The sequence below is a fragment of the Nicotiana tabacum genome, chromosome 8 (assembly GCF_000715075.1).
Source record: "Nicotiana tabacum cultivar K326 chromosome 8, ASM71507v2, whole genome shotgun sequence".
Taxonomy (NCBI): Eukaryota; Viridiplantae; Streptophyta; class Magnoliopsida; order Solanales; family Solanaceae; genus Nicotiana; species Nicotiana tabacum.
In genome coordinates, this window is record NC_134087.1 from 93,437,335 (window position 1) to 93,461,856 (window position 24,522).

Below are 24,522 nucleotides of genomic sequence, written 5' to 3' on the forward strand. Positions count from 1 at the left end.
CCCTTTCTACTATGATATATTTGGAGCTTTAGGAATGGGAGAATCTTCCAAGGAAACAAACTTTCTCCCACCATTAGCCAACCTATAAATAAAACTATGAAATTCATCTTTCTGGCTAAAAATCTAGGTAGTAAACTATACAAGAGAACCATTCTCGTAAAATGGGAGCCACCTGCTGTAAACTTCTATAAACTGAATATTGATGGTTCGTGCGTGGGAAACCCCGGGGTAGGAGGATTAGGATGAGTGTTCAGGGATAATAATGGTCAATGAATTATGGAATTCAATATGAGAATTCAGCACGCTACTAATATATACATGGAAACATTGGCCTTTCTCCATGGAGTCAAAATGGCACTAGAAAAGAATCTCCTTCCAATAGTAATTGAGACTGACTGCTTAGAACTAACCAATCTTCTTATCTCTAACAATTGTCTCTATCAAAATTTGATTGACGATTGCAGGTGCCTATTGCAGATGGCGAATGATCCTTCTCTAAAGCATGTTTTTAGAGAGGCTAATGGAGTAGCGGATCTATTAGCTAAAGATAGATGTAATCTGGACGTTTTTGGTGTTTTGCTTACTTATGTTTCCGCTACCGCTTTTGTATCCCATGTACTGAAAAGAAACAGACTAGGCACTATGTTACCTAGTCTGACCTCTCGTTGTAATAGTACTTGGTATGTTTGTGATTGAATAAAATCCTTTATTACCAAAAAAAATGAGTTCTTCTTCTTCCTCTTCGACTTTCAATATGAAATTCAGCCAAAATTAAGTCTAATATTCACCAAGCACCCTCAAAATTGAGATATAAACTCAAAATAATATTCTCAATTGTTTACAAGAACACACAATTCAAACAAATTATGATTTTTGAAAAACTAAATTCGATTTCAAAGCTTCAAAGTTTTTTTAATGGCTATCAATGGTGGAGAGTCAAACACCTTCAAAATTTATTGATTCAATTTCAATTGAACACCAATTGTGGAACATGAACGGAAGTTGCTAAGTTAAAACGATTGAAATCCATTGATGAATTCCATTAAAATTCTATATAACAAGAAAACATAAAAAAACAAAAGAACATCAAATGAAGAAAAATTGGGGAAATAAACAGAGTAGGAGAGTAGAGAGACGAAGACAGAGAGAGTGTGTGGGCAAGTATAAAGGGATAAGGAAATAACTTATATTTCTTATTCAATTTCTAATATAAAGGGATACTCATTTAAAACTTATTTGTATATAATTAGTAAATTGTATATGATCATGTAATTAAATTAAAATTTGAGTTGGGAAGGTAATAAATTTTCAAATAGTGTATATGAAGGTAAAATCACTTTCTAATTTGTTCGAATTTTAAACATAGGGGATAGGGCACAAAAGTGATTATCTGGTATCATTTCTACCGCACTTATACAAGCCCATGTTGCTTATTTTTTTTTTAATTTTTTTTTTGGGTGCTTGTCTAGCTAAAAATTCATATACTTTCCGTTTAAGAAGGTTAATATTTTTCACTTTTTTTTGTGTGAGTTCAAAATATCTGTTTTTTTCTTTAAAAAAAAACTGTGTCAAAAGTATTTCATAACTTTTATAAGTATTTAAAGGATGTTTAGAAGTTAAATAAAAAACAATTTGTTGGATGAGGAGTTCTAACACAAAACCGTAGTATTTTTTTTCATAAAAATGCATCATATTAGAATTTAGATATTTATAGTAAATCTTTACTTGTATTTGGTGTTTACATCAAATTATACTAATTTACCATGATTATGAAATAGTTAAGGTAAAAATATCTATTAATTAACTAATAATTTAGTGATAATAATATTTGCGAAGACATGTATCATGTGTTCATTGAATTGGTATAAATATGAGAATTGGATAAAATTTTACCAACTTTCGACATGCCTATATTTGACAAGATTAACATTTCATTTAATAACGAACTAAGGAAAGTTTCATGAGGCCAATTATTATTATTCCATTTCAAAAGAAAATGTTAACCCCTGATCAATTTGGATTACTGTAATTTATTACCATAATAAACTGCTCTCAGTAGGAAAAGATCAATCGACAACACTAGTTCTTTACACCCAGTAAATTGTCCTCTTTTAATAATAATAATTCTTCTTAAGCAAAATATGAATAGAAGAAATTAGATTCCGCATCAAAGTAACCCTCTTTTATCTCATGGAAAAAGCACAATCCGCACCTATACACAAAGCTGCACTCCGCACCGTAGATTATATTTCAATCTACGACTCATATTCAGTTTCCGCCTTTCACACGGATCACCATTATTATCCGTCGATTAACAACCAAATCCCCCCAAAATTTAGCGGCTACGATTTTAGCCCCGCCACATTTCAAACCGCCCACGAAATCCACGAAATATAAATATCCACCACCCTTCACTTCCAAACTCGTCGAATACATTTCATTTCTGATTTCAACTCAAACCCAAAACCCTAGTTCAAATTTCTGTGTGAAAATGTCTGGTCGTGGAAAGGGTGGCAAGGGATTGGGCAAGGGAGGAGCGAAGAGGCACAGGAAGGTGCTAAGGGATAACATCCAGGGAATTACGAAGCCAGCAATTCGTCGGTTGGCTCGTAGGGGAGGAGTGAAGCGTATATCTGGTCTGATCTACGAAGAGACACGTGGAGTGCTGAAGATCTTTCTAGAGAATGTGATCCGTGATGCTGTTACCTACACCGAGCACGCCAGGAGAAAGACTGTTACTGCTATGGATGTTGTTTACGCACTCAAGAGGCAGGGCAGGACTCTCTATGGATTTGGTGGTTAGGTTGTTTAGTTTGTGATTTTAGGTTAGTGTATTGGTAGTAATTGTAGATTTTCTGGAAATTTCTGTTGTCTCTGTGTTGGTTTCTCAGCAGCTTTGTTCTAGTTGTCGTTCTTAAGGTCTTGATATTGTAATTTCTCATTGCAGATTCAAGGAACAAAGATCATTTTCTAGAAATTATAATTGTTGAATTCTGGCTCGTTGTTGTTGTTGTTGTTAATTGATTGATTCACCTATCGAACGACTGTTCAGCTTTAAATTTCAGAAGGTTACAAATACATGAAATTGTTGAATTGCAAAAGAGCCGAAAACCCCAAATCAGTGTAATATGAGCACTGGAAATAAATTGACCATATGCTTGTGGTCATTACTAAAACAGTTTCTCAAGCACTATCCATAGCAAAAGAGGAGACAACAGAAACCAAGATGATTATGAATGTTCACACTTATTGTGGATGGCTAGCAGGAGAAAAGAATGCTAGAGAACGGTAGTACCAGAGCTCAAACATATAAAAGAATTCATTGTCAATTGCTTTATTCCAACCTGAAGTAATAATATGTACTGTAATCCCAAATCCAAAGAAAGAATATCACAGTTATGAATTAGTATGCCTAAAGAATATGAGCTTTAGTGAGTGCATTCAGTGGAAGTTCTATTTTCATAATGAGCTGCTTCTAAATTATGATCAGTGGTTATCATTCATATAACTGGATTTAGATCAACGTTATCCATTCCATCTGCCAGCTGATCAACATCTTGATTAGGAACCTGTTCAATAGCGCCTCCATCTTGATCATTAGGAACCTGTTCATTAGCGCCTTCACCTTGTTCATCATCAAGTTGATCTTCATTATTCCAGTAAATAAGCTTGTCCCTGCCACAAATATACTAATTTGTATTATCAGATATGCATAGAGTTGCATTTTGCATATTTGTAAGAAACTTACAATTTCATTAAGAATCTTCCTTCTCTAACATACAAGACCGGTTGGGGGACTCCAATCTGGAGAAAGGAATAAATTCTGTATATGAAAAAAATATAAAAACTGCACATCCGAAAATCAAATCCTCTTTGTTATTAGTATCTTACAAGTTTCCACCCTAGTAGCATTCCACATCCGACACAGTAAGCATCGGCTATGGTATATCCATTATTTAGTCCAAGATATTTCTCGTCGTCCACTACTTGTACATTAAACCTGCGTATATAAAGGTATTCAGAAAAATTGCATGAAATTAGGACACTTACACTTTATGGTAGATCCCTACGAGTGGATGCCTAATACTTTCTGAAATGCAGAAGACCAAATATAATGGGAATGACAAGAGAATGTTGATATAGAAAATTCAGTTCTTGATTCTTGAATCCAAGTTCTGTTTAAACCGTTAATTCAGAGAGGAGGGAAATTTGAACCCAATTGAACAAATGTTGATAAATTTCCCTTTTTCTTTCATTCTTAAGAAGATTTTACTCTAAATTATACATTATTTCAAATTTCTGCTGTCTTGTTGACATTTTACTTTGCCGCCTTCTCCATATGCACCGACTTAAAAAGGTACTCCCTCCGTGTCAATTTATGTGAACATATTTCCTTTTTAATCCGTGCAAAAAAGAATGACCTCTTTCCCTATTTGGAAACGATTTACCTTTATGCCATGATTTATAGCCACACAAAATATATGTGTTTCATTTTACACCACAAGTTCAAAAGTCTTTTCTCTTTTCTTAAACTCCGTGCCCAATCAAATGGGTTCACATAAATTGAAACGGAGGGAGTACTAAAGAATAAAATACCATTGTGTTTCTTTTTCCTTTTTTCTTTACTAACTAAAGAGAAATACAGTTATATTTGGACCCGTCTCCTTTCCATTATAGTTCTCTTAAATTCCTCAAGTACCTAGTTAACTGAGCGACACTTGTAAAATTTAAATTTGAAGGTCACGATTAAAATGATCTAACAAGCATTAGTTCGATAGATCTTATCTCTAACTTGATAATAATACGATGGAGATTCCTGCAAAATAATAAAACCACGTTTCAAGTTCTACAATTAAGTATAATTTAAGTCTCCCGCTTTGGTAAGAAAATGGTTGGATTCCTGTCAAGTTAAATACATATATACGGTCAAAATCGAGGAGCATGATTTTAAAGTTTTAAATCGGGCTATAGGTTCGAGTCCGGGAGACTCGAAGTGGAAGTCAGATCCGGCTAAGAGATACCCACCTCGAGGAAGCTGATCGAAGGCCTGGCATGACCTACATCGAGGGCAGCATAATCTCAAAGTCAATCAAGAAAGAGCGGAAATTTTTCAAGAACACGTGGATCAGGGCATTAATTAAAGGATAAGGTTTGTACGAAATGGTAAAGGTCCGTACTAGGTCGTTATACACATGTAGCAATAGAATTCTTTACCACAATGAAGAATGTACTATATTGGGGTTTTCTTCTCATATATAAAGGGGACCCCAATCATTTTGTAGGACATCAGATTATTCACTGCAATAGAACATTCTATTCTTCTCTTGTTTAACGTGCTCAACAATTATTCTTCGGCTTTATTGCCTTTATATTATTGTTCATACTTTATTGGTCTTACCCGGACCTCGAGGTCCCTGAATAGACGAGCTCGAGGCCCCTACTGCTTCAACAACATTGATTTGGTTCACCATTTCTTCTTACTTAAGTTCAATATTACTTGTATAATCACTAGTGTCACACTCCTTTTTTACATCTCGAGGGTATAAGGGAGTTTTTCCAATTTAAGTGACATTATTCGAAATGAGATTATTTATTTATCAGAGTTGCCACTTGGGATAGTTTATTTGGTGTCCCAAGTCACCGGTTTATTTTTAAATCCCAAATCGAGGAAATTCGACTTTCCTTTTGAAGTCTGCGAACCAGAAATTCTAAGTTAACCCGGGAGAAGGTGTTAGGCATTCCCGGGTTCCGTGGTTCTAGTACGGTCGCTTAAACTATTATAATTGGCCTATTATATGAGTTATTACATATTTTAGACTATTTGTACATTTTTTAATTTATTAACCGCTTTTAATGATCTTAACACACTTTTAGGAAGATTCAACATCATTTAAAACATGCCTTGAACCATGCCACATGAAATGCACCGCGGTTCGCGACACGTTCTATTTAACGTTGTTGGGAAATGAATTTGGGTCACATGAAATGTGCACCCGGAGTTGATAAATAAAAGAAAATCAATTTATATAACGCGCCTAAAGCAACTACGAAATTTCAAATTAATAACAAGGTTTGTGAGGGCCATGGAAAATTCAATTGATGGCACACCCCGACTCTTAAAGAATTAATATTAATTAAATGGGGGCCATGGGATTGAGGGTTAGATTCGGCATGGCACGCCTCAAATTATTCTATAAGATTTCTTGATCCAATCTTCGAGAGCCATAAGTTATAGGTTTTGCTAATACGACGTACCTCGATCTAATCAAAGGAGTCTAATTAATTGATTAAAAGACTAGAGGAATTCTAATTTATTTTTAGGCTAATGTTCAAACTAAACCTAATAAATAAAGGATTAGTGTTGAAAGAAATCGGCATTTGGTTGTTTGAAGGGCCCAAGCTAGCAGCAGGCCCGATTGCCTTTTAAAAGCTCACATGTCAAAACACAAAAGGGGGAACCGGGCTCGCATGAAGCTCAGTACGCACAAATGAGCGTCAAAGGGGCATTTGACACAACTGGGCCAACGCCAAAGGCCCAGTTACGTGATTCAACACAGTCAATTGAGCAAAATTACAATTCTTCATGGAAAACAAAATTTGAGATTAAAACAACTACTGACAAACTCTTGCAAATTTTAGACAGATGCAAGGCATATTTTTTATGCCAAGTTATATTCTATAATGAAGATGCAATCTTAACTTTATAATGGCTCATACACAATTATCTCATCATTTAAAATATAATGGAATTCAAATTTCAGCCAAAGACTAACATGATTTCAGAAAGAATACATCTACTAGCATGGATTTAAACCTGTCCAACTCCGGATCTTAAAAAGAAACGAATGCTTACTGATTTTATCAAAGCCAAATAAAACCCAAAAAATCTAATCTAAGATCCAAAGCTGATGTTTTTCGGCAGAATATCTAACAGTAAAGGCTTCAGACTTTTACCTTTGACATTTACAAACAAATAATAAACCTTGAATTCATTTGAAAACCAAAATTAGAGCAAACAAATTCATAGTAAGAGAACCTAACATCACCATATAACTTAAATGTTCTCCATCTAAGTTATGTCCATATCACAGCAGTCCAAGATCAGATATACAATGATAAGAGTCCAAATGACAAAACCCAAATTCCAGCTATAGTATACTTAACAAGAATACTAGACTCACATGCTAAGTAGAGACTTAATACAACCCTTAGAAGGATAATGTCAATCAACACATGCAAAATACAATGGATCAGACAGTAAAAAGAACAATGTAGTGCAAAAAATAAGGCTAAATTCTAGACAAATAAGTTGATGCTATGCTTAAACTCCACATTTCAATTTCATGCTTCAATTCGTGCTTCACATTCAGTAAGATCCAAAAGGAGTGCCTGAGCATCTAGAAAACCAAATGAAAATGGAGATTTCAGCACTAGCAACAGATTTGAGTGAGTCAGTAGATCAAACACAACAAAGTTCAAACTTCCTCAAACCATATGTAGTCCAGACACCAACAATACTTTGAAGGTTTAAAGCAAATTTGACTAACTATGAAGTTTAAAGGCAGAATCAAAGCCAATTTCAAACAAAGAAATGCAGGGAATTTCAGTGTTCTTTCAGGGTTTTTAAAACTCAGCCGTTTCTCAGTTTTCAATATTGTATCCTCTAAAATTTGACTTGAGAAGAAAGAAACATGCCTTTTATAGAGACCTCTAGGGCAGCAGAATTGGTTTCAAGCTTTACCAATTACCTCTTCTTTAATTTTCATTCTTGCATTTTAAACCTTGATGTTTAGTTCTGTTTGTTAAAATTAACCCCAACCCCACCTTTCTAGCAGCTTCCTAGGCAGTTACACAAGATTCCCCTTATCCCTTTCCCTAAACTACCCTTCAAATGCTTGTTAATTACCCTCATGAACCAGATATGGGTCAAGTTGACCCAACAATCAATCCAAAATCCTGGTCTTGCAAACCCGGATAGACCCTTCCCTCATTGGGCTTCTGACTGACAGAACCCAAATCTAATTCCAAAACCAACATAAAACCAATCAAGAAATTGGGCCAACGGAGTTATAGAAAACTCCTGAAGCCATGAATCCAAAGAAAATAAAATAAAAAGAAATTTGAGCAAAATCGACCAACAAAATCAAAGAAACTAAAACAATGATGACTAAAAAAAATAACTTAACGTTAGCATACATACAGAACGATTTGAGAAACATAAAAAACAAGAAAGAAAAAGAAGAAGATGATGAGAATAAAGCGAGAGATGAAGGAAAGAATAGTGGTCGGAAAAATACCTAGACTAGGCGGATGGACAGTGGACTTGGACATATCTTCAACGCCTTTGCTTTCGAGCCGAAATTGACATTAATCGTGTGTTCTCGTTGAGAACAGATGAATAAAACCAATTTTAACCCTAATCATTCATCGAACTTGACGATTTGGGGTTTTTAGGGTTTTGGCCGGATTATTTCAATTGAAGATTCGAGACACTCTAGAGGGATTCGAGGGAAATTGGTCAGAGATTGGGAAAGGGGAGGTCATGAGGGTCTTGTGGTGTTAATTTGGTGGGGTTTTGAGGTGGCGCCACCACCGGAGGTGGTGAGGAATTTAGGGCGGCGCTAGGGTTTGGGTGTAGATGGAGAAGATGAAGTGAAGAAGTACATAGGTTAGAATGAACGGTGTTTGGACAATTATAAGTGAATTTGGTGAGGCTTCTACAGCCGTTGGATGAACTGAAACGGAGGGCCCAGATTGACTTATCATAAACAAACTCCAAACGGTGTATTATTGACCCCATACTACGTCGTTTGAAGTGTCTAAGACCGGATGGCTTGGACCGGGTAAAAGGGTGTGGGTTTGGGCCGGACTGAACGGATTTTTGGGCAAAATCGTTTGGGCTGTGGCAAAAGGCCCAATATCAGCAGCCTTGCTTTTTTCTTTTCTTTTCCAAATTAATTTAAAACCTAAATTAACTCTTAAAACTAAATTAATTACCAAATTAAGCTAATTACTGGTCATAGTATTCTGGAAGGAATAAAAGGTGATATATATATATATATATATATATATATATATATATATATATATATATATATATATATATATATATATATATATATATATCTTAAGATGTATATATAGTAACATCCCCTAGTATCAGCTACGGTTTTCCCACTTACTTTTTTATGGCGATTCTCCTTGTCCGCTTCTACGTTAAACCTGCATATTACAAATCATCTTTATTACCCAATTTTTCAGAATTACTGCATGAAAAGCATGAGACTTACACTTTATTAAAGACCGCTCTTCTCTCATCTTCCACCTGCAAAATGTATAATAAGTTGCAAAAAAAACTCAGAACGATTGAACAAAGAGATAATATAAGATATATGCAATTCATGAAAGACGCAGAGCGAGTAAGAATTTGTACGTTATCAATGTGATCCTCGACTAATCCAATTCGGGTTTTGCATATCCGACAAAGGACGAAATCCTCTTCTGGAAATTCATCGCATTCAACAAGAAAGATCCTTCCCTTGTATCAACTTTGTCAATCAAGAAGCAACTTCTTCAGCTGGTGAAAAATGGAAAAGAATCAAAGTTGAGTTTATCAATGGAAAATGACTAGCTTCGAACCAGATAAAGAATGTAACAGGAACGTACAGAGCTGGTGGACAAAAGAAAGTAAAAGAAATGAGTGGGCTTTTTAATAGAGTAGACGCCTGCTTAATTTTCAAATATTGAGACCGAATTGATATAGAAAAATTAGTTCTTGATTCTTGAATCCAAGTTGAGAGGAGTTCTATCGTTGGCCGTTAACTCAGAAAGGAGGGAATTTTGAAATAGCTTCACGAACCCCGATTGAACAAATGTTCCTACCTTTCTTCTTCTTTTTTTTCCTCAAGAAGATTGTACCATTTTACCCTCCAAATTATATTAATTCTCTTTTTCGTTTCTGACACTAGTCTTATTCACATTTTACTTTGCCCCCTTCATCATATAATGCAGTTATGCACAGACTTAAAATTGTGCTAGTATAAAGAAAAAATCCATTATGTTTCATTTTTCTTTTCTTTTCTTTTCCTTTGCTAATGAGAAATACAGTTTCATTTGGATCCTGACTCTTTTCCCTTACAATTCGCTCCATTTCCTCAAGTACCTATTGGAATGATTGACACTTGTTAGATTTAAATTTTAAAAATTGAGATTAAAACAATCAACCTAAGAAGCATCCTGACCATAGTTAACGGGTAGATTTTAGATCTCCAATATTGATAAGAAATGATTTGTGTGCTTTTTCGAAAACAACTAATTTTACTATACTTAGGATACTTATTAGATGAATTTAATTTAGATATTTATACTTAACCAAGACAAATTACACTACTCATCCATACTAAAGTTTGAAGATATGGAGATGAATCGAATCCATAACATTTCAAAAATGCTACCATTGAATGTTGAGGTGTCATCAAGGGCGAGCTTAAAATTCAACTATTGAGGCACCTTTAGGATTGCCTAAGCGGAAAATCATGATGCCCCGAAGCTTGGGACAGAACAAACAATATCTACCAACAATGTGTAGCTGAAGCAGAAGCTCTCGATATTCGTCTCCTAAAGTCTCATTCTCTCTCGTCTTTAATCAATATCTTGTAACCAGTCGATTATTGTCAAAGGCTTAAATCATAAAAGTTGAATTTCATGTAAAGAAATGTGGTACAAGAGCTCAAACATACGGTAAAAAGAATTCATCGTCAAAGGCTTAAATTCATGAAAGTTGAATTTCATGTAAAGAAATGTAGTACAAGAGCTCAAACATACAGTAAAAAGAATTCATCGTCAAATGCTTTGTACCAAAGCTGAAGTAATAATATGTACTTTAATCCCAAAACACCCAGAAAAATATATCATATAGTAATGAAGTAAGTTTTGAAAGAATATGAACTATAGTGAGTACTGCATGCAGTGAAAGTGTGTACATTTTGATTAGTGGGTTGTCAATCTCTGCATTTTCATCAATAGATGGTTCATATGGCTGGATTATGATCATGTTCATTAGCGTCGCCAACTTGATTATTAGGAACCTGATCATCATGTTCAATATTGTATTCTTCAAAAAAAATTGGAACATCTATCACCCCAATAAACAAGCTTGTTCCTGCCGTAAAAATACTTATTTGTATTAATACCTTACAAATCATTATCACATTGCATTTTGCATATTCATACAATTTCATCAAGAATCTTCCTTCTCTAACATACAAGGTCGGTTGGGGGACTGCAATCTGGAGAAAGAAATGAATAAATTCTGTTAAACAAAAAGAAGTGCAAAATACTCTTGTTCATTAAATGGAAAATTGGTAATTTAGTACTATCTTACAAGTTTCAAACCAAGCAACATTCCACATTTGACACAGCAAATATCGGCAACGGTATTTCCACTATCTTGTTCAGCATACTTGTGGTCGTCCAGTACTTGTACATTAAACCTGCATATATATACAGGCAAATGACAAAATCCCAAGTTTCAAAAATCACGAGACTTACACTTTCCTTAAGACCCCTGTTGTTTCATTTTGAATCCACAAAATATACCAGACAAAAAAGTGAGTTTTGTGCTTAGTCAAGAAATATAACAGAATAAGCAGCTATAGAGTACTGAATTCCATGCTTAATCACAATTCATGACATAAACATCTGTTGAAATTAAACGACTGACTCTTTATGAACTCAGTAGAAAAATTGAGTAGTTGAGTACAATTCAAAAATAACAATTCAAGAAATGTATGCAACCCACAGAACAATTTGGTGCGTACAAATGAAATTGATAAAGAAAAACTACAAGGAAAACTCAGAACTTCAACAACGAAAATACAAAACAGATACAAGAGAGAGAGAGAGAGAGAGAGTGATGAGAAATCTGTACGTTTTCAATGTGATCCGCTGTTGTTCCTATTCGGGTTTTGCACACATTACAATGGATGAAATCCTCTTCTCGAACTTGAACGTTTTCAACAGTAAAGAGCCTTTCCATTGTATCAACTTTCTCAATCTTTTCTTCAACTCGTAGACCTGCCACAGAACCAAATTTACTTCAACAAAGTTCAAAATGGAAAAGAAAGATCAAAGATACGCTACTGAAAATCGAATTCACCAATGGAAAAACTCTAGCTTCGAACCAATGTAACTAATTCAAGAAAATCATAAAATGGGTGGGATTTATGATAGAATAGATGCCTACTTCTCAAAAGCTGTGACTGAAATAATGGGACTGAGAAGAGAATTTTTTTCGTTATATAGAAAGATCAGTTTAGCCGAGGGTCTACCGAAATAGAAGGATGCGTACATCTTACACTCCCCAGAGTGAGAAACTATTTAGTTTGTTGTTGTTGTATAGAAAGATCACTTCTTGATTATTAAATACAAGTTGAGAGGAATTCTGTCTTTACCGTTAGCTCGGAGAAGATGGAAATTTGAAAACTCTCTTCAGGAACCCAATTAAGCAATAGTTCTACTTTAAGGAGTTTGTACAATTTAACCCCAAATTATATATAGACTTTGGCTCTAGTCTTGTTGGCACTTTACTTTTTCACCATATGCACAAACTTTAAAGTTGTAATGAATAAAATACAGTTATGTTCCTTTCTCTTTCTTTCGTTCCTTTACTTATAAGTAACACAGTTGTATGTTAGTAATGTCACTGCTGTGTGGATTTCACAAATCAAAAGCAGATTATAAGGAATTATGAATTGTTGTAATTATATACGCTAGGAACTTTGGTAATTTGGGTCAGCAAAAAAAAATTCAAAAATTACTGTAAATTTAGAAATGAGGGGGGTGGGGGGGTGAGATTTTTCTAAAATCCATTAGTCTAAGGTCAAAACGTACTTGCCTATAAAGAATCAATAGATGTATGATATTTGCCTGCACATTGAGTCAAAACATAAAGACCACCATGAGTATCATAATGTTAGGCAGTATTCTACATGTTTTTACCAATTTTCTAATCATAAGATAATAATCATTCATTCTAGATAGGTTATATTCTCAATAACCTCATTCACTAAACTATTTACTATTGTTTGTGTGGTTAATTGGGAAGAAAGCAAACCTGACTGACCAAAAATTCTTCATTTATTTAGTTAACGAATGAAAAGGGCCATATTTGGCCCAACTAAATGATTCTCAATGATCTAAAGACCGGTCCACAATAGGTACAAGGATAAACCCGTTAATCAAAATTTTGAGTACAGCCGTTAAAAGCCTAATAGCATGTTTGGCCAAGCTTCTTAAGACAAGAAAAGTGCTTTTTTCCCCAAAAGCACTTTTGTTTCCTAATTTGAGGTGTTTGGCCAAGCTTATTTGGGGAAAAAAAGTGTTTTTGGAAGAAGCAGAAGCAGTTTCAGAGAAGCAGAAAAAAGTAGCTTCTTTCCAAAAGCAGAAACAGAAGCAGTTTTGGCTTTTCTTCTTACCTAAAATACCCTTAACAAAATATAGTATATACCAAAATAACCCTTAAACCTAATACTTAGGATATTAATTTATAAATATTTCTTCTTATTTTTAGGAAACTTTTTAATATATAGTGTCTTTAGGGGTGAATGTTTTTATATTTGTTGAAGGAATTTAATATATTTAACTTATATTAAAAGAATTAAGTACTTTTTAATTTTATTTTCATATTTTACTTAAATAAAATGAATTTTTTTAATTATTGCATATAATAACAAAATTTTGATATTATTTATTTACTTATAATATTAATTATTAAGTAAATTTATTCATGTCCTTATTCGTAATTTGATACTTAAAAGCACTTTCTAAAAAGTTTGGCCAAACACAAATTATTTCTCAAAAGTGTTTTTCAGACTGATTAGTCAAACACAAACTCATTCTCTCCAAGAGTACTTTTTTCAAAAACAATTCTCAAAATAAGTTGATTTTGTCGGATTTGGCCAAACACAACCCGTGAAACATAGAAAGCTGACCAGTAAAAACGTCTAAGGTCATTTATTTATAAAAGAAAGAAGAAATTGTGTGAAGGCAAAGGGAATAGTTGGAAGGTGAAGATTGTGGGAAAATGGCGTGGAGAGCAAATCTGTCTCGGAATCTGAAGGAGCTTCGCATCCTCTTTTCTCCATCCTCCCCTCAAAGTGCTGCCACTAGGTTTCTTCCTTCTTTTCCCTGTTTCTCAATTTTTTTTCTCATTTATCTAAGTAATTACCGGTTACTGCATTGAAATGAGCTCGAATAGTAATATAAAAATATCCTGAGTTACTTTGCGATTGAGAGGTAGTTAATTGATTAATAGATAAATTAATCCCAATAATTAATTGTTTCATGTTTTAAATAGGGCGTTCATTGAGAAGAACTACAGAGATCTCAAGACTCACAACCCCAAATTACCTATTTTGATTCGTGAGGCCTCTTCCATCGAGCCTCAGCTTTGGGCCAGATATGGTAATTTTCCTTTTCAGTCTTTTTTTCATTGTTTATATCTCTTCAAATTTCTAATCGGCTCTCAATGCAGTCAATTGAAGTGAGTTGTTGAGTTATTTGATGAACGATTAGTATTTTAGGCACTTATGGTTGTAGACTGAACTTCTCCATTAGTCTCTTTTAAAAAAATTCTTTCTTTTGCATTTAGTTGTTGAATTTAGCTGCTATTTATTGAGTTCAGATGACATTTTCATTGTTGTTGTTGCATTGCATTTGGTTAATGCTTTATTAACATTTGATCAGGTAAGGGATTGATAGAAATCTGAATCATGAGTTACTCAAAGAATAAGTATGAAGGAATTGTATGTGACTGTAAAGAATATTCTATGACGTTACAATCTTATGGATTTAGTGATTTGAGTATAGTGAATACACTTCATAAGGGGTTGGGTTTTCTAGGTATGTAGCACTTCATTTTCCCATAGATAGCACTTAATCGGTTCTAGTTTATATGACATTCTTTTCACTTTGGGATTCTCCGAAGTATGTGATACTATTGCACTCGTTTGGTAAGTTCTTGTAGGACCAATTTGATGAAGTTCTATTTTAGCTTTTCCTTAGAGCCAAAGTTCATCAAATCTAGTATAGTTAGCTTGTCTTGAATTGATGTGTACCTCTTTTTGACCTTCTATTCATTGATTCTTTCTATAAAATTCTAATAGACCTAGGAGTTGAAAGGGGCATCAGATTGGAGGGCTTGACGGAGGAGCAGATCTCAAAGGCACTTGAGGACCTTGCAAAAGTAGGGGCTTCTCGTTAACTTGACGACATTGGATCTTCAGAATTGTATGTCTTTGCATTTAGCACTTTGTAGAGTTTTGTCCTCGCATTGTGCTTTTTAAAATAATCTTTTGGTGCTAGTTATCATGAATCAAGCTAGCAGTGCATAAACTTGAAACTATGGATATTTGGGTTTTATTTGTTGTTGGAAAGGCAAGTGTTTGAAATTCTCTGTTGTTAGAATTGGAAGTTTTACGTCATTCCTTCTGTGCTTTTAGTCTTGTTACAGTTGAGGTTTTATCGAGTGTATCTTTGTTGATGAAATAATCTATTCTCCTAGTTTATGCCAATATATATAACTCTTATAATGCAAGTCAACTAATCTGGTGCGTAAGATAACACATAGGTAAATGAAGAGCTGTTAAGCGATATCTTCACTTCCTTTCCTGGCTAATAAAATTTCAATCTAGTATACAGTACTCACTATTAGGAAGAAAGGAAAAAAACTACTCTTTTAGGAGATGACATTGATCTTCATTTTAATAATTTCCAGAAGATAATCCTTGATTTATAGTCCTGAGTTTGAGAAAGCTGACATGCAAAAAGAAAAAATTATCCTATATTTAAAAGAGGTGACAGTGTAGAAAACTTTGGAAAGTCTGCCCTGCTCTGCGTGAAATACTGATATTTAAGCTGTTCAATCAGCAGCTTCTCTTCCTTTGGGTAGTGTGGGATAGAAAGGGATAAATTAGTTGACTATCTCTTTGTCGAGCAACTGCTAGACTGCACGAGTCATTCTTAGTCTTAAGATGCAGAATTGCTTGACTACAGGCAATCCTATGAAGGCAGAAAACTAGAATGAAAAGTCTGTATATTTGATGAGCCTCCAATGGTGGAGTTTATATACAAAGGAAGTAACCAATTGTGCTAAGCTAACTCCTAGAAGGTAGGAAAATATAACCCGTACAAAAAATAAATTAACTGTAAAAGCTAAAATCCAGTGGATACTAAACTGTAGCCTAAAGTTACTGAACACAGACCCATTCAAACCTAACAGCAGTAGTACATGCGCTATTACGCCCCCTCAAGTTAGGCTTGAAGATACAACGCGTAACTTGGGAAGCATGCATTGGAAGGCCGGCTTGGACAATGGTTTGGTGAGTGGATCCGCAAGTTGATCAGCAGAGTGGATATGCGATATGCGGACTTGGTTACTAACAAAGTGAATATCAACCTCAAGGTGCTTCATTTTTGTATGATGTACTGGATTCTCAGCAATGTAAGTGACCCCAAAGTTATCACAAAGTATTGTAGGAGCAGCAGAGAGCGTCACATGAAGATCTTTGAGCAAGTGTGTGATCCAGTTTGTTTCAGACAAGGCAAAAGCAACGGCACGATACTCTGCCTCAGTGGAGGAGCGAGAGATAGTAGGTTGCTTACGAGAACACCAGGAGATAGGCGTCGTGCCTAGATAAACAATATAACCAGAGATGGAGCGGCGATCATTGATATCACCTGCCCAATCGGCATCAGCATATGTATACAGAGAGGTTAAAGGTTGTGGGGAAATACGAATATCATGCTGGGATGTTTCTTTAAGATACCGAAGGATCCATTTAACTGCCTTCCAGTGAATCACGGAGGGAGAGGTGTTGAACTGAGTTAGCTTGTTTACCGAATAGGTGATGTCAGATCGGGTAAACGAAAGGTACTGAAGCTTACCAAGCACAGATCTGTACTCTTTGCCATCAGTTTTGGGTGCTCCGTCATCAAGCAGTAGTTTCGTGGACGTGCTCATGGTTGACTGAACACCTTTGCAGTCTTGCATCTGAGTGTCATGTAACACCTCCTGTATATACTTAGATTGACTGAGAAACAAACCGTCGGCATCCCTGTATACCTCAATGCCCAAGAAATAGTGCAATAAACCAAGATACTTTAGAGAAAACTTTTTCGAAAGAGAGGTAATTACATGTTGAATGAGTGTTTCATTACTGCCCGTGAGTATGAGGTCATCCACATATATCAGAACATAAATAGTAACTCCCAGATTGCGCAGAACAAAAAGAGAATTATCACACTGCGACATTTGGAACCCCATTTGAATCAATGAATCATGCATCGTACCAGGCCTTAGGAGCTTGTCGAAGTCCATAAATGGCCTTCTTGAGATGGCAAACATAGTCGGGATGATCCAGATTTTCGTAGCCGGGAGGTTATGACATATATACATCTTCATGAAGCTTCCCCTAAAGAAATGCATTGTTGACATCTATCTGATGTAATGCCCAATTATTATGTACAGCAAGAGTGAGTATTGTCCGAATGGTGGTGGGTTTAACAACCGGACTAAATGTCTTGTGAAAATCAACCCCAAGCCTTTGGGTGAACCCTTTTGCAACTAAACGTGCTTTGTACCTATCAATGGATCCATCAGAGTTAGTTTTAATTCTAAACAACCACTTACAAGGGACAACATTTCTGGTGCGGTCTGGGGGAACTAATTCCCAAGTCTGATTTTTCATCAATGCATCAAATTCAGCATTCATGGCGGCTCTCCAATTTGAATCTTTTTGTGCTTGCTTGTGAGTTACAGGTATTGGATGTGTTTCTGGCTGGGAGATTTGCGCAGTGTAGTCAACGATCTTTCTTCTTTTGAAGATGTTGTTTTGAGACCTCGTTACTACACAATTTGGCTATATTTGTGGAACTTGAACAATGGGATCAGTGGGTCGGGACAAACTGTGTGATGAGTTTGGGCGACGCCGATAAACGTGAGTAATTGATGGTCGGCGAGTGGAGGAGATAGGTTGAGTAGAGGGGGAAGGGGGTTGGCTCTGGAAGACGAAGTGGGGCTGTAGGTTTTCAGTAGCAGGTGATTGTTGTACAATAGAAGCAGAAGATAAAGAAGCAGTTTGAATGTTACCTGGGTCATGAGTTGCAGATTGATCTGGTTGTGGATTGTTTCCATGTGCGGCACGAAGTGAGCATACATCTTGGCGTGTATCTCGCATCAACGGAATAGTGGGGGGCAGTGGAGTTATAGTTGGATCAACTGTATTTAGTGGTTGACAGAAAATAGAAGGATTACTCTGATCTAAAAGAGTTTCCCAATGTAAAGATGAGAAGTTCTATTTTAACTGAGAAAATATATTTTCAAATGGAAAAATATCTTCTAAAAATTTTACATCCCGCGATAGAAATATTTTAGAACTCGTGGGTTCAAAGCATTGATGCGAATGATGAGTGATGGAGAATCCTAGATAAACACAAGGTTTTGAATATGGTGCTAATTTATTTTGGGCATATGGCCGGAGCCATGGGTAGCAAAGACAACCAAACGTACGAAGGGAGTCATAAGCTGGTTTCTCATTGAATAGAACTTCAAAAGGTGACTTGTTACCAAGTGTGCTTGTGGGTAGTCGGTTTATGAGATAGGTTGCATGATGGCAAGCATATGTCCAAAAATTGGATGGTAAAGCAGCTTGATGAAGTAGCGTTTTGGCTGTCTCAATAAGGTGTCGATGCTTTCAGCCATGGCAACCCTTTGAGGTGTGTGTGGTGGAGAAACAAGGTGTTGTATACCATTGGAGTTGAGGTACGGTTCTAGGATTTGATATTCTCCTCCTCCGTCAGTGTAAAGGGTGAGCATTTTGTGACCAAAATGTTTTTCAAGCACAGGATGTATGCTAGTTTTACTATACCAGCCATCTTTTTCGTATTTCGTATTCTGTATTTCATATCTCTTGTATTGCTGTTATTTTATTATGCATTTTTATAGTACTAATATATCGGCTCCTGTTGCTTTTTGAGCCGAGGGTCTCCTGGAAACAGCCTCTCTACCCTTCGGGTAGGGGTAAGGTCTGCGTACATATTACCCTTCCCAGACCCCACTTGTGGGATTATACTGGGTCGTTGTTGTTGTTGTTGATGTATGCTTTGGAAAATTTTTTGAACTTCACTTTTGTTTTTCATTGTGTATAACCAAATGTATTTGCTATACTGATCATCAAAAAGACAATAGTATCTCTTTTTATCAATTGAAACCACTGGAGAGGGAATGTGAGCGACACACATTTGTTGTATGGCCAAAGCGGTCACATAGTTGATAGCGAACCCGTGGGGGTTGAACAGATTGGTTAGGAAAGTTGCGCCAGTGGGGATTAGCGTTTTGATTGGACTGCCTATTTGGGGTACGCCAGTTGTTATTGTTTGGTGGGCGTCGATTGTTGCGTGGAGTTGGTGAAGAATTCGTGACGCATTGAGCAACAGCTGTTGTGACTTGTGTGGTAGTTTTCTTAAGGTCCTCATGTTTGAGAAATATCTCATGATCAAGGAGTTTGTCAAGAAGTATCTCATAGCTAATTGGAGAGTCGGGTGCCCGTATGGCTGCGGAGATCTCACGAAACTCTGGGCCGAGTCCGCTCAGTATTTTCACCACAAGTTCTTCATTAGCGACAAGAGAACCTGTGGCAAGTTCATCAGAGAGAGATCGAATCTCTCGCAGGTATTCAGCAATCGATTTGGTGTCTTTGGTGACCCGACTGAGATGGTGACGGAGACTAAAGATGCGAGTTTGCGATTTGTTCGCAAAGGAAGTATGGAGTTGATCCCAGGCAGATTTAGAGTTGGCTGCAAAAGCGACAGTGGATGCAATGGTGGCATCAACAGAGGCCATTAGAGCATTTTGGATCAGTGTATCTTGACGAAACCAATCCTTATACTCCGGGTTGGGCGTCTCACGGTTGTTGATGGTCACTGTTGTCGGAGGAGATGGCGTAGAGCCATCAAGATGACCATAGAGGTCATGACCATGGAGTAGCATGGCAATTTGGGCCTTCCATGTAGTGAAATTATGGTTGCCAGACAATTTAATGGGCAACTGAGATGATGGGTTGAATTGGATTAAATGTTTGAACACAGTGGTGTTGTCAGCATTAGCAACTGGTGTAGAGGAACCCATTTTTGCAGAGGAAAAAAAGAGAGGATCTTGGATAGTTTACTCGTTAGAGTGTTGTTTTGGCTCTGATACCATATGAAGGCAGAAAACTAGAATGAAAAGTCTGTATATTAGATGAGCCTCCAATGGAGTTTATATACAAAGGAAGTAACCAATTGTGCTAAGCTAACTCCTAGAAGGTAGGAAAATATAACCAGAACAAAAAATAAATTAACTGTAAAAGCTAAAATCCAGTGGATACTAAACTGTAGCCTAAAGTTACTGAACAAAGACCCATTCAAACCTAACAGCAGTAGTACATGCGCTATTAAATCCCAGACTCCCCTATACAATGTCTTTGTGTTAAAATGTTTGGCTGGGGTCGGGAATGCTGGAAATATGCTTATGAGCCAGGTTGGTCCTTGATTGTCTAGTTGTATAGCTTTGGGGCTTCATCAGGTTCAGATAGGAAAAAATACATAGTGATTAAATATCCAAGAACTGGGTCAAATATGAGGATATAAGCCAAGTTGGATAGACTATAATGGATACTTCTGGTTATCAAGTTGATGAGTTAACTTAGATCCAGTAGGTTCAGAGTTGCAACTTCATGCTCTAGAGCCCCATTCAGAGGCTATAATCGTGAGGCATGATAATAGTTTATCATGGTATCAGTGCAAACCTTCAGCAAATTGTGTATCAGTATTCTATACTGGTGTTTAAATCCCTCTTTTAGCAAAAAGAAACTGTATAAATCCCTCGTTTAGCAGAAGGAAATTGTGTAAATCCTTGTTCTTGCTCATTCACGGGTGTGGAATGTTGCAGTACGATAGTAGGGTACATATAGCAATGGAAAGAATTATAGAAAGTTCATGAAAGACTCCAGTGAGAAAAAATAGAGAAAAATACAAAGTAAAGGGTGTCTGAAGTTTCATCTTCTATAGAAGTCAATTGATTTCTTCAAGAGATCTCCTTGCAAGAGTTTTCTATGCTTTGGTCGGTTTATATTTCTTCAACTACTGGCGATTTCCTGTAGCTGTATTTGTGATTGGTTCCACTGCTTCTTCTATTTGATTTCCATTCCTTTCCTGCAGCTTCCCCCTGTGAAAAGATATCAGGAAAAATATTTTAAGTACTTTGTTAATATGACAGCATGAGTTTGTAGCATAATAATCTCACATTTGTAACATAACCATGTCTTTTCTTGCCACTGGATCCTCTTCAAAAACTTCAATCTGAAGGAAAGAAAGAACATCATGTTAGATATTTTTGCTCATTGATGGAATTTAACAAATCTGATGCATATGATTTTTTGTATCATACAAATTTCCATCCGAGAAGATTCTCGCATTTATTACAGTAGACATCTGCTACTGTGTGAAGACCAAGTTGCCTCTGCTGCTCTGCTTCGTTTACATGCACATTCACCCTGCATATTTCATCTTTTAGGTTAGTTCTTTGCTGTTCAGACAACTCCTATTAAACTATTCCAGGAACGAAAGCTTACACTTTATCAAATACACCTCCAGTCACCCCGGTTGCTGGCTGAAAAACACATAACAGTAGATAAATGAAATAAGAAGAATCATTTTATATATATATATATATATATATATATATATATATATATATATATATATATATATATATATATCACTGCATAGGTTACTAGTGCAGTCTAGTATAGTAGTATGAAGCTTACTCTTTGATTAAATATAGGAAAAATGTAACGTGGAGTAAAAAGCCCATAAATCACAAGATAGTACTGCTACTTCGTAAATGCTAAATTGGTATGCATTTTCTTGATCATTCTGTCCCTCTTTCTTATAGACATAAATTGATGTTGTTGCACATTCTTGCAAAATTAAAGAAGAAAGATAATGTTGGCGGTACTTGAGAAATGGACAGCAAAAGAAGAAAGGGACAAGAGACGGACCAAATTTCTGTGCGCATAAAATGCAATTAAGCCTTGAAACTTATCCAAATAGAATCGCAGCCGTCATTTTTCAAGAGAAGATTAACCAGAACATTGTAATCTCGCGAATACGATGAATATGCGCATTACGTATCTGATGTGTCTAATCAAAACATATTTTCATTTAATATTCGGAATTGAAAGATTAGCAACACTATTAGAGATGGTTCAGCTATTACAACGCTAAACTAATTTGACTCAAGAAAAAAAGATTACCTACCGTGTAGTTAAGGCTGAAATCTTGGGTGAGAGCGACATGGTTTTGGCAGATACAGCACACGTAGAAACGAAGACTGGGATCAGACACATCGAACTCAACATGAAATGACTTTCCCATACTTGCTTATGTATGTAGAACTATTTTGAAGCAGAGAAGAATGTAACTCACACGAACTTGGTAAGTTGTCAGTGGTGATGAGATCGAGAGCAGATGAAGAGGTTTAAGAGAACCGGGAACTAGGGGAGTTATGATCGACGCGCTCCTCTTTTAGAAAATAAAAGATGTTCAATTAATTCTGTATAGAATATTGATTGCGACGGATAAGGCAGTGAACTATATATAGCATCGTTTCTTGATTAACAGGAGAAAAGTCAAGTTATAGAAATTACAAGAGATTGGGGGGTTTGCGGAATTTCTGTTGTGCATAGTTAGTTACGTGTGTATATTTATATGGGATTAAACGGTCTTTGCCAGAAGGTAAGCTAATAAGGATGTTGGGAGGAAGAGAAATCTCTACTTAACTGCCAGTTAACCTCTTAGATGACCCATTTGGTTCAATGGCTCACTTCAATCTAAACCTGGTCCTAAAATGAATTTCACGAAGCAAGGCAACTAATAAGATACTTGGATCTACCTTTCATCTAATTCAATTTCCAGAAAGTTATGCTCCAACTAATAAGATACTGTTAGTGATTTTAATTGGCCTTTTTTTAATCAATTACTGCTTCTCATATAGCTGCTGGAGACCGAGGATCAAAGTTTTTAGCTATATCCACAGTTAAATAATAGCTCAACGATACATCTAGTTTCTTCAGAGGAGATCGCATTGGATTAAAGACCAAATGGGACTAGATCTCCTTCTCCACTTTTAATTGAACTCCAAAAATATTATTCCATTAAAGATAGAAATTTGATTGACAGTATTAATTGGAAAGCTTTAAAAAAAAAGAAGAAAAAAATCATGTCACTTTGCACCAAAAGAAAAATTGAAACTGAATATAACTTTAATAGGATTGTATTGCAAATATGAACTACACATACTGGATCGAGAAGATCCATGGGTAAACCCCCAAAAACAAAAGAAAAAACAGTAAAGTACCATCCGATTTAACTAATCCTAAACAAACATGACCATAAACTCAAAAACTATTCTAACAACAATCCATCAGAACGAACTTCAAGAGCTAGTAAACTTGGTAACAGCCTTAGTACCCTCAGAAACAGCATGCTTAGCCAATTCTCCGGGAAGTACAAGTCTCACAGCAGTCTGGATCTCCCGAGAAGTGATTGTGGGCTTCTTGTTGTAACGAGCCAATCTAGAAGATTCCTGGGCCAACTTCTCAAAGATATCATTAATAAAGCTGTTCATGATACCCATGGCCTTGCTTGAAATCCCAATATCAGGGTGGACCTGTTTGAGCACCTTGAAAATGTAGATCTTGTAAGTCTCAACGCTCTTCTTGGCCTTCTTCTTCTTCTTATCTCCGGCAGCGGCACCGCCGTCTTTTGGGAGTTTCTTCCCGGCCTTTGGCTTCTTCTCCGCCGGAGCTTTCTCGGCGACGGTGGTTTTCTTCTCCTCCACCGGCTTCTTTTCTGCTGGCTTCTTCTCTGCCTTGGGTGCCATTGAAACAAAATGTGTTTACAAAGAAAAAAAAGTGAAGGGAATTTGAATGCTGCTGTTTGTAGGTGAACTGATATTTTGAGATGTGGGCAAGTGCAATGTATATATAGAGGCAGCAGATGAAATCTTATTGGTTAATGGTTGAGGCGCGCGGATAGATGAGTTGGCAGGATTTGGAGCGTCGGATTTATATGTTCTCGTGTGAGGATAAATGCGCGGTGGTGATAGAGTTTACCTTTTGGGCTTTTTATTGTATGGGAAAATAGTGGGAGGAGTTTTGGGCAAATTTCCACTTCGCGCCTCTGGCGTTGGCGGTTCCCTAAAATTCATGAAATTTCGGCGGATTTTAGAAAAAAGAAAACTTTTGGCGGATCTTTGTTTAAACTTTGGTGGATTAATTTACTGGGAAAAATGGAGAATGAGAATATAATATGGTTAATGTTATAAAACAATAAAATAAGAAAAGGAGTATTGCAGAGAAAACTAGAAAGAGAACTCTTATTCATTTGGGAGATTTAAAATGGAATATAATATCTCTATTTATA

At 36.1% G+C, this 24,522-nt stretch overlaps 4 protein-coding genes across 4 annotated transcripts; 2 read left to right on the forward strand and 2 right to left on the reverse strand.

Annotated features, from left to right (window-relative positions):
- The first annotated feature begins 2,407 nt into the window (after nt 1-2,407).
- Nucleotides 2,408-2,977, forward strand: LOC107777308 (histone H4). The gene has a single exon (XM_016597300.2). It carries the CDS (start codon nt 2,492-2,494, stop codon nt 2,801-2,803), a length of 312 nt encoding a protein of 103 aa, XP_016452786.1. The 5' UTR covers nt 2,408-2,491; the 3' UTR covers nt 2,804-2,977.
- An 11,032-nt stretch (nt 2,978-14,009) lies between these two features.
- On the forward strand, nt 14,010-15,461 carry LOC107777309 (NADH dehydrogenase [ubiquinone] 1 alpha subcomplex subunit 2). Its single transcript, XM_016597301.2, has 3 exons — nt 14,010-14,169; nt 14,357-14,463; nt 15,165-15,461. Exons 1-3 carry the CDS (start codon nt 14,084-14,086, stop codon nt 15,260-15,262), a joined length of 291 nt encoding a protein of 96 aa, XP_016452787.1. The 5' UTR covers nt 14,010-14,083; the 3' UTR covers nt 15,263-15,461.
- Nucleotides 15,462-19,040: 3,579 nt separating this feature from the next.
- LOC107815678 (protein yippee-like At4g27745) lies at nt 19,041-22,473 on the reverse strand. The gene is made up of 5 exons (XM_016641298.2): nt 22,357-22,473; nt 21,669-21,706; nt 21,485-21,590; nt 21,341-21,396; nt 19,041-21,262 (listed from the first exon to the last, which is right to left on the reverse strand). The coding sequence occupies exons 1-5, from the start codon at nt 22,471-22,473 to the stop codon at nt 21,178-21,180; spliced, it is 402 nt and encodes a 133-aa protein (XP_016496784.1). The 3' UTR covers nt 19,041-21,177.
- An 869-nt stretch (nt 22,474-23,342) lies between these two features.
- Nucleotides 23,343-24,065, reverse strand: LOC107815679 (putative histone H2B.1). Its single transcript, XM_016641300.2, has one exon. The coding sequence runs from the start codon at nt 23,978-23,980 to the stop codon at nt 23,534-23,536; it is 447 nt and encodes a 148-aa protein (XP_016496786.1). The 5' UTR covers nt 23,981-24,065; the 3' UTR covers nt 23,343-23,533.
- Nucleotides 24,066-24,522: the final 457 nt, after the last annotated feature.

Excerpts from the sequence above, each read along its gene's own strand:
- LOC107777308 (XM_016597300.2), top strand. The coding sequence starts at position 2,492 with ATGTCTGGTCGTGGAAAGGGTGGCAAGGGATTGGGCAAGGGAGGAGCG.
- LOC107777309 (XM_016597301.2), top strand. The coding sequence starts at position 14,084 with ATGGCGTGGAGAGCAAATCTGTCTCGGAATCTGAAGGAGCTTCGCATC. Across the intron at positions 14,170-14,356 it reads CCTCAAAGTGCTGCCACTAG|GGCGTTCATTGAGAAGAACT; the intron begins GTTTCTTCCTTC and ends TGTTTTAAATAG. Across the intron at positions 14,464-15,164 it reads TCAGCTTTGGGCCAGATATG|ACCTAGGAGTTGAAAGGGGC; the intron begins GTAATTTTCCTT and ends AAATTCTAATAG.
- LOC107815678 (XM_016641298.2), bottom strand. The coding sequence starts at position 22,473 with ATGGGAAAGTCATTTCATGTTGAGTTCGATGTGTCTGATCCCAGTCTT. Across the intron at positions 21,591-21,668 it reads GGAGGTGTATTTGATAAAGT|GGTGAATGTGCATGTAAACG; the intron begins GTAAGCTTTCGT and ends TGAAATATGCAG. Across the intron at positions 21,263-21,340 it reads GACATGGTTATGTTACAAAT|GGGGAAGCTGCAGGAAAGGA; the intron begins GTGAGATTATTA and ends ATCTTTTCACAG.
- LOC107815679 (XM_016641300.2), bottom strand. The coding sequence starts at position 23,980 with ATGGCACCCAAGGCAGAGAAGAAGCCAGCAGAAAAGAAGCCGGTGGAG.